Source organism: Choristoneura fumiferana, chromosome 26 (genome assembly GCF_025370935.1).
Source record: "Choristoneura fumiferana chromosome 26, NRCan_CFum_1, whole genome shotgun sequence".
In the NCBI taxonomy this organism is placed as follows: Eukaryota; Metazoa; Arthropoda; class Insecta; order Lepidoptera; family Tortricidae; genus Choristoneura; species Choristoneura fumiferana.
The window spans coordinates 1,172,462-1,182,421 of NC_133497.1; the positions used below are offsets into that span (position 1 = coordinate 1,172,462).

The 9,960-nt window shown below is 38.7% G+C and overlaps 1 protein-coding gene across 1 annotated transcript; it reads left to right on the forward strand.

Annotated features, from left to right (window-relative positions):
- The first annotated feature begins 722 nt into the window (after positions 1–722).
- Positions 723–9,818, forward strand: LOC141442664 (target of rapamycin homolog). The gene is made up of 8 exons (XM_074107708.1): positions 723–971; positions 2,512–2,605; positions 3,289–3,400; positions 5,113–5,216; positions 5,730–5,876; positions 6,992–7,104; positions 7,676–7,843; positions 9,102–9,818. Exons 1-8 carry the CDS (start codon positions 840–842, stop codon positions 9,177–9,179), a joined length of 948 nt encoding a protein of 315 aa, XP_073963809.1. The 5' UTR covers positions 723–839; the 3' UTR covers positions 9,180–9,818.
- The last annotated feature ends 142 nt before the right edge of the window (positions 9,819–9,960 follow it).

Genomic DNA, 9,960 nt, shown 5'->3' on the forward strand with positions numbered 1-9,960 from the left:
ACAATTAAACTCCTAAAGTACGTTTTTTATAATGGTCAAAATACATACTATATAATGCCTAGGTTCATCATCATCTCCAGTCTATTTACGTTGTATTTACATGTTAAATTCTGAAAAAATTTAGGACTGTAAGACAATGTCGACGGAGCTCCGCTTCGCGGAGCTCCTATTCAGCGCAGTTATGGCGCTTCGCGCCTGGACAACACTCTAACCTAACCTAACCTATAAGATACCGACTGATCGGAAGCCGTATTGTCTAACAAGACTTTGCATTTTAAACTAAAGTCTGATCGTTAATTGAATAGAAACTTTAGGTGCGACGACGAGCGTAGCGAGGAGGAGCGTGTTAGGTTCAACTATGACCAACAAGCAGGAGCCGAGCGAGCGAAGCGCAGAATTGTAATATATGCATTGTTCTTTGTGAAAATTCAGTGTCTAGTATGTATTTCAACCATTATAGAAAACATACTGTATAGATTTTTAACGTATACATTATGAAAATATGCCTTTGTGCCATATGACTAAGGACCATTATGCATTGTAACCATTATATATTTTGACCACTATGCATTTCAAGCTTATGCGTATATATTTTGATGCATTATATTTTATAATTTTCGGTATTTCAACTGTATGTATTTTTAAATTTATACATTATAATACGTACCCGGTGAAACAGCCCCTACATTATCGATTACTAATGCTTCTATGCAACCTTGCAACTGAGGCTGAAAGCTGCTGCTACTGAAAAAGGAATCTAGCGTATAGATCTGTCCTTTCGTTTGTTCGCGCAGGTGGAAGTATTTGGTGATTCAGTCCGTCGTCCTGTCAAAATATCAATGCTGCTCTCCAACGGCAAAACAAGACGCGCCATCCTCAAGACCGGCGAGAGTCTGGCGGGCGACGCGGCGGCGATACGGGCGAGCGCGTGCGCGGCGAGAGTCTGCGGGGCCACGGAGAGGGCGTACAGTGTGAGTGTACATCATATCAGCTGTATTACGTCTTCTGTTGGACATAGGCCTCTCCTAACCTTCCGTTGGAACCGGCCTGCACCAAAGGTGTCCGAGGAATGTGTTTGTCATGAACAAGGAGCGGAATTTCTCATAGCAAAAATCAAACGTCAAAGGAATTGAACATAAGTTTTATCGACTATCGATAAATATTTCAGCAATTAATAAAACAGAAAATAGTAGGTACTTCTTAATAGCACTTTTTAAGTTAGTTACAATTAAATTATAGCTATATATAGCTTGAGCTGCTTCAAATAAACTTTACATTGAGAGCAGTATAGCGTTGAAGAATCTTCATTGTAAATAAGTAAGGGATGTTTTTTTATCCACTTGTCAATCGTTTTTCTTTTAGGATTAACCATTTTAATAACACGGGAATGACTGAGAAAAACTCAAGCGACATAAATGTCATCATAATATGTGACGTTGACGCGATTTATTTAATTTTAATATGGACAAGTCGCTTATCAAAGAGGTCAAATGTTACAGAATAATGTTACAAGGCGATAACAAGAAGAGTCGATTCGATAACATCGATAACTGGAATAGTCGATAAAACTTATGTTCAATCCCTTTGATGTTTCATTTTCCTATGACAAATTCCGCTCCTTGGTCGTGAACCAATAGAAACGCTTCATTTACCTAGCCTCACACAGCACCGCTCTGGTGGAAACAGCTGAGCGGAGCGAGGCGAGGTAAATGAAGAGTTTCTATTGGTCCATGAAGAACACGTTCCTCGCAACACATCCTCACGCTACACTAGCGCCTCTAGTGGCGAATTCATACGCGATAGCCCTCATTGTCTTTTTCCGAAGACCGATGTGTAATCTTTATCGCAGGGTACTGTGGGTTGAATGACAATGCGACTTTTTTATGTAATAGCAGACAAACGAGCAGGCGGTTCACCCGACGTTGAGTGACTACCAAAATGGCATCCTACTAATATTATAAATGTGAAAGTTTGTGAGTGAGTGAGTGAGTGAGTGAGTTTTAAGGAGTTACTGCTTTCACCTTGAAACGGCTTCGGTAAACGGATGGATGCGATGAAATTGGAGGCGAAATTTGCAAAAAAAAAATTTTTAAATGGAACCTGGATTAAACATAGGAATACTCTTGTTATATCCCGATATTCCGAGGATAGGGATAAAATCTCTTAATAAAAACCGCTAGGCTTAGAGTCATGAAATTTAGTATGTAGGTAGCTGGACATCTGTAATAACACATAGGCTAATTTTTATTCCGATATTCCCACGGGATAGGGATAAAATTTTGAAATAACAATCGCTGGGCTTAGAGTCATGAAATTTGGCATGGGTGTTTTAATTTAATGTCAATGAAAACCAAGATGTAATTTTAGAGAATTGCCACGAGACTGCTGCAACTGCTGTATCTAATGATTTACGCGTGCGAAGCCGCGGGTAAACGCTAGTTTTTAAATAAACTTTTTGAAATTGTTAAATTTATTTACAAAAGTTTTTGTTAACCTAAACTATAATTGTAGGTAACCTTGTTGGATGAAGACAGCGCGCTTATAGAATTCCTCGAAGGCTACGAAAGACTAAGGACGTTGATTGAATCAGCTCACAAAATCAACGGTAAGCGAATAAACCTACCTGCAGTAGCACAATATCTTGGGTGTTTCTTTCGCAGACAGATATTTCGTAGAATTTCGTTTCGCAGGTTATAACTGCGACCTCGAACGATTTGAATGTTTTCCTTGGTGGGTAGTAATTTTATATTAACTAAATAATATAAATATAAAGAATATGTGGAAGCCGTGGTGGCCTAGTGGTGTGACCTATCGCCTCTCAAGCAGAGGATCGTGGGTTCAAACCCCGGCTTGCACCTCTGAGTTTTTCGAAATTCATTTGCGGAATTACATTTGAAATTTACCACGAGCTTTGCGGTGAAGGAAAACATCGTGAGGAAACCTGCACAACCTGCGAAGCAATTCAATGGTGCGTGTGAAGTTGCCTTCACTTGTTCTGAGAGGAGGCCTGTGCCCAGCAGTGGGATGTATATAGGCTGGGATGATGATAAAGAATATGTATTTGAATTGTTATTCTATGATATTAATATTTTAAAATTATTTTTTTTGTAACAAAAATCATTTAATTAAATTTCTACAAAGTAACTGTTCTGTGTATTGATTATTCTATGAAACGATAATATGAGAAAAAATGTGTTCTAAACGAAATTCTGTTAAAATGTAAACCCTAACTGGACAGAAATGTGTCCATTAACTAACTTTTTTTTTGTATTTTTTATAAATGCGTAGTCCTGAACCCTGCGATGCGGCCAGACGACCACGATTTGGTAGAGTCCCCCGTAGCAGCCTCCCTGCAGAGGCACAACGACCTATGCAGCAAAGTACCCGCCTACGCCTTGAGGTAACCCAGTAGAGAATACGCAAGCATCGTTCGGGTCAATCAGCTATTTAGTGCTGTTATTCTGTGTCGTGACCCAGGAGACATCAGTGATACACTTTGATAGAAAAATGTTTGCAATTTATATAAGCATGAACTAAAACAATTTCCTTGCTCACCCGCGACCTTACGATAGCTAAGCTTATGCAAAATATGCGTGTTCATGCAGTTCCTCCACCTCCACACTGTAAGAACACACACAAATCACACAAACCCATCTATCACCACCACCACACTACACTGACGCGGTTCCAACTCAACCAGAGCTCATCTTCAGAGTGACACAACCGTACACCATGCTACCAGTTGTTAGACTAACGAACCACAACCACCGTTTTAATTTGTCACTGTAACTCCCCAAGTACCCAATTATATTTTTTCTCAACAAAACAAAACTACCCACAAAATATTAATAAATTTTAACCGTCCTACAAAACTACCTTGATTTTTGTTTTTTTATTCGACTGGATGGCAAACGAACAAGTGGGTCTCCTGATGGTAAGAAATCACCACCGCCCATAAACACCTGTAACACCAGGGATATTGCAGATGCGTTGCCAACCTAGAGGCCTAAGATGGAATACCTCAAGTGCCAGTAATTTCACCGGCAAGCCAATAATAATAATTACTGTTAATATTAATATTAATTTATTTACTGTCAAGGCGCGTTTTATTGCTGAAATTAGACCCAAGGAAGGTGGAGGAACTGCATGAACACGCATATTTTGCATAAGCTTAGCTATCGTAAGGTCGCGGGTGAGCAAGGAAATTCTTTTAGTTCATTGATATGGACCTCCGCAAAGTAACGCCTGATTCAATAAATAAAACAACGTCAATTGGTGTCTTAAATATTGAAATTCTCCCATGAAACTATCTAAACATTACATTTCTGTATTGAAATACACTAGTCTAGTTTGTATTACAATGATAGATAAGTAAAATGTTTAAAATCCTTGAATGTACCAAATCTGACAGCTGAAGTTTGTTTACATTTAGTTAAATACCTATTCAAACCAAGTATAGATCAGCCATAAAGGAATTACCTTAAAACTGTCACAATTCCTAACTTTAGTGGTGTTTCACCATCCATTGATTAGTGTCAACTGATGGTTAAATGTGATGCCGTCTCCGTCTATTCGAACAAAACAAATAGAGACGGCATCATATTTAACCGTCAGTTAACACTAATCAATGGATGGTGAAACGGCCCCTAAACGTCTATGGTCGGGTTAATCGCGTCTTTGTTTACTCTTGTCATAAATTGGATTGGAATACAATATGTATATTAATGATTTCATTGTTCCAAACTATATGGAACATGAAATGATTGCTTATGGTATTTTTTTATTCTTTTTCTGTCCTTAAAATGAAATGTGTTGACTTTTGTAATTCTAAATTGATCTGTTCAATAAACGTGATTTGATTTTCTTTATTTGTTCCGCATATTCAAGTGCCCATAGCACAAGGTCTATAACCAAGTATCGTGCAGAACATTCATATTGTTATTTCTTTTGTTACTGGTTTATGATATAATTTTATTCTTATTACCCTCTTGTTTGGTTTCCCCTTTTATATAAAAAAAGCCATCGCACGAGCCCGACTCGCGCTTAGCCTGTTTTTCTGTTCCGCGACTATGATCACGTTTATCAAAACCCATGGGTATTGCTTATTTTTAGATCCGCCATAGAGCAGAGCAGCTCGTCCGTCCAAGACTTCATATCGAAGAAGCAAAATTTCACAGAGTCCTTAAGCTTCATGACTATGATAATTTGGATCTTGGGTAAGTTTTTGCAAGCTTTAATTATAATTAAATAAATTAATATCATGGGACACTTAACACCAATTAATAGTCATCAAGACAATGCTTTAACACAACAATAAAAATACTATATAGAAAAATTAATATCATGGGACACTTAACACCAATTGATCTAGTCCCAAACCAAGCAAAGCCTTGTGCCATGGATACAAGGCAACGGATAAACATACTTATATAGATAAATACATACTTAAATACATATTAACCTTTTCGCCGCCACGTCAAATACAAAAAACATCACCCATTCGCTAGGCTTCTATATTGCAATGCCTAAAATTGAACCTTAACACGATTGAACGTAGGTTGCTTTTGCATTGAAGTAATGGACGTTTATATAGGTCGTTGGCGTGGAACCTGCGGTGCGTATTATAAGTCGTTGGCGTCCAAAAGGTTAAACGTCCAAGACCCGTGAGCAAAGATTCCAATTATTTATACAAATATCCTAAAGAATTTATTGTTCATTGATGCAAACAGGGCTAGGCGACCGCCATTTGCAGAACATAATGCTATCACAAGATGGCCGCCTGCGCTGCGTGGATTGGGGCGACGTGTGGCGGCACGGCGCTGCGGAGCTGCCGGCGCGACTCACGAGGAATATGCTGGCTGTGTGCGACACACAAGGTACGGTGTTGTGAATCCTACTTATTATAAATGCGAAAGTTTGTGAGTGAGTGAGTACGTTTGTTACTCCTTCACGCTGACACGGCTGGACGGATTTGAATGAAAATTGGTATGTAGATAGCTGAACATCTGGAATAAAACATAGGCTACTTTTTATTCAGATATTCCCACGGGATAAGGATAAAATCTGGAAACAACAACCGCTGGGCTTAGAGTCATGAAATTTGACATGATTGTTTTTAATGTAACGTCAAAAACCACGATTTAATTTCCGGGAATTCCCACGGGAATTTAAAAAAATCCCGAAATTTCAATTCAGCTGCTGGATCTAATGATTTACGTGTGCGAAGCCGCGGGTGAACACCAGTTGTGTAATAAAGGGCTGGGCGACCGCCATTTGCAGAACATAATGGTGACGCAAGATGGCCGCCTGCGCCGCGTGGACTGGAGCGACGTATTGTAACAAAATGGTTAAAAAAAAATTGTTTATTACAAGAAACAACACATACAATAGGGTTACAAATATCTGTTGGTCCCACACTAGGCTGGGCCTGTAACCTGGTGACCGGATTCGGTACTTAATTAATTAAATTACGGTTTGTTTATATGTGTCTGTGAAAATATTGTGTCAGGAACAATTTGAACATAAGCTAATTTCAGTCAATTGTGGTTGTGACAGAAGTTGTGTGTTTGTATGTGTGCGTGTGTGGGTGTGCGTGTGTGTGTGGCTGCATGTGTGATTGTTTATGAGTGTATGGAACCGTGAATGGGCGCATGAGAAGGGTAGACAAGCACGAGATAACGAACTCAAGAAACAACCTTCAGCAGTGATTCAGTTTCGTGATAGTTAAGACTTTTTAGCCAGCTGATGATCTTTGTTTTAGCTTGACGAATTCTGTCTTTTGAGATGTTGCAGAACTTTAGTGTTTTGTTATATAAAAATAAGTACCACAGATGCATATTCCGACACAATAAGGCCGTAGTAACATATTTTTGAGCGGTTCGAATAGATACTTATTTTTGCACTTGTACCTGTTTTCTGTATCGCTTACTATTTCTGGTGTACAATAAAGAGTCATTGTATTGTATTTTGCTGTGTGTTTGTCTGTCTACAGTGCTAGAGAGCCGTCTCCAAACCACGCTAACCGCTCTTCGAGGCTCCAATCTACTGCTCGAAGCAGCCATCAAGGTCTCATTCAAATGGATGGGTGACAAGTTTCAACCAAAGGTAATAAGTATGATCATCATCATTATCATAGTTTTACTCCTTTGTTGATAGTGTAGAATTCGGTTTTCACTATCCCGCGGGAACTATGCAATTTTCCGGTATAAAAACTATCCTATGTCCTTCCCCGGGACGCAAACTATCTAGATACCTACCGAATGTTATCTTAATCGGTTCAGCGGTTTAGACGTGATGAAGTAACAAACAGACTTACAAACTTTCGCATTTTTAATATTAGTGGGAAGTAATCAGTAGCCTTTCTTTCATTTCATGATGAGAGGGCTTGGGCCGTAGTTTCCACCCGGCTCGCGGGCCCAGTACGAATCGGGAACTTCACACACACCGTTGAATTGCTCCGCAGATTTGTGCAGGTTTCCTCACGATGTTTTCCTTCACCGTAAAGCTCGCGGTAAATTTCAAGTGTAATGTCGCACATGAATTTCGAAAAACTCAGAGGGGTGAGCCGGGGTTTGAACCCACGATCCTCTGCTTGAGAGGCGATAGATAGGTCAAACCACTAGGCCACCACGGCTTTTTATCAGAAGCCTTAATGTGAGTTTTTTTTTTTTTTCAGTTTAAATACATACAAAACATCTTGCGTGGTACATATCTGTCATACGATGTCTACCGTGAAGTGATGAGTGAAGCAGATAATTTAAAACACAAAGAAAAACATATAGATCTACTGGACTATGTGTTCAGAGATGTAGAGAGGAAAGATGTCTACAACGTTGAAGAACAGGTAACAAAAGTATTGTTATGCAAGTTTACTTTTTTTCTTCCATCTTCCATTTATTTTGTTGTAGTGAGGTGAAAAATTGTGTTTTTCTCGGCTGTAAAATTGTTTAGCATATCGTGCTTTGAAGCTCTCGGCTTTGCTCACTATTCTTCTTTTGAACCACTCGCTTCGCTTAACAATAACTCAGCTACTGCTTGGCGCGTTTATATTGTAAGCCGAGCAAGCGAAGGATTCTAAGATTGAACCACAAGCGAAGCGAGTGCTTTAAGGGAAGAGTCCTGAGCGTAGCCGAGGGTTTCAAGGCACGAGATGCTATAAAACAGTTGAGCAAAACCCACAAATTTTCACCTGCAGCGAGAAAAATGGTAGATAAAAGAAAAATAGTACAACTGTCAATAAATCAGTTTATTATCAATTTAGTAGATAAAGGCTCGTATAGAATTTTTAACCCCCGACGCAAAAAGAGGGGTGTTATAAGTTTGACCGCTATGTGTGACCGTAGCTCTTAAATGGCCAGACCGATTTGAATTCGGTTTATTTTATTTTAAAGCTGGTTTTCTAGCGATGGTTCTTAGACATATTTCATCAAAATCGGCTTAGCCGTTTTTGAGATATTGAACTTTGAAGTGACAAAGTCGGAGGCATTTCAACACTTTTTGTTGCTTAGGTTATCAATAATGCTTGATCTTTTTGTGTTATGTTTGCTGTTTGCACTGCTTACTAAACTAGGTGTGCATCTTTAGTAAACAGTAATGACTTTTTCATCACACTTGCTCGTAAACAGTGTCGTAACATGCAGGCTACCTTGGTTGCAACCCCCCAAATAAAACCCTCGACCTTAATGTGCTTGTCATGAAACCCGTGGTCGGTCGCATGAGTCATTGCCCGTACTAATGTTCATGTCATGAAGCCCGCGGTCGGTCAATGAGTTTGTTACTGCATGGCGTGCTGCTGCTCCGTGCGCGCGCTGCACACGCACGCCATGCACATGCTGCGGATTGCCTCTAATGAGCGCAATCAGCGGTATCGACCATTTTTGATAAAATATTAGTTTTTCTTTTACAAATATACAATTTTACTCGCAAATGTGATGAAAAACATTGTATGTCGCACGGGCGGTTCTAGAATTACGAACATCGACTCATTAAAGCCCTCAGTCTTCGATTTCGGGCTTCTAATAGACTCTCGTTCGTAATTCCTTGTTTACCACCCTTAAGACACAATGTACTATTTTTTTTACGAAATCTTGCCGCTCTTTCAGATATCATGTCTGCTGCTTCACAGCACGTCTCCTGAACTCCTGAGTGTCACCAGATCGGGTTGGGAGCCCTGGATTTAGGCCTTAGGAAAGGAAATAGCTTGGAGGGACCAGTCGCCACTCGTTGACTCTATACACCTCAGGCCAAAAGTATGGAAACAAGCTTGTTATGACAATAAAAAACTGTGATTCTATTTTATTTGTGATTCAAAAATTAAAGAGTAAAAATAATAATAGAACATTTTAAAAGTAAATGGTTGTCTGGAAGAGATCGCTTTTAAACGATAAGTAATACCGTATATTGTCTACCCTGAATTTATGTGTAAGTAGATTTTTTGTGCTGATTTGTGGTATGCAATAAACAATATTTGTATTGTATTGTATTGTATTGTATTTCATGGTTATTATAAAATTGAAGACCTGTGACATAATTTTCTACCACATAAGTCTGGCCGGTATTACAAGAAATTAAGCTTGTCTTCAATATTATGATAATATAATTAATTACGGTAGAAAATTATGTCACAGATCTTCAATTTCTTTATTTACTTTACATTTCGCAGAAAGACAATTTAAAAAACTCGATTTCTAACCTTTCCCAAATTTATATATTTTTTACTCTTTTACAATTATTCGGATGTTATAATACTTTGGGCTTAGTTTTAATCTTTTGAGGCTGCCTAAAGTAAGTTTAGCGTTACCAATACACAATAATAATAATAATGGAAATATTAAATGTTCAGAATAACGACTTTGTTTCCATACTTTTGGCCTGGGGTGTACCTACACTCTTGACAGAGTGGTTGTGGCAGAGGTGTTGTATTTGACAATATTATAACTTTGTAAATAAAATTAAAAATAA

What these genes read in the sequence shown, in the direction of transcription:
- LOC141442664 (XM_074107708.1), top strand. Translation starts at nt 840, where the DNA reads ATGCTGCTCTCCAACGGCAAAACAAGACGCGCCATCCTCAAGACCGGC. An exon ending in TATGATAATTTGGATCTTGG is followed by an intron (nt 5,217 to 5,729) that starts GTAAGTTTTTGC and finishes TGATGCAAACAG; the next exon opens with GGCTAGGCGACCGCCATTTG. An exon ending in TCTACAACGTTGAAGAACAG is followed by an intron (nt 7,844 to 9,101) that starts GTAACAAAAGTA and finishes CCGCTCTTTCAG; the next exon opens with ATATCATGTCTGCTGCTTCA.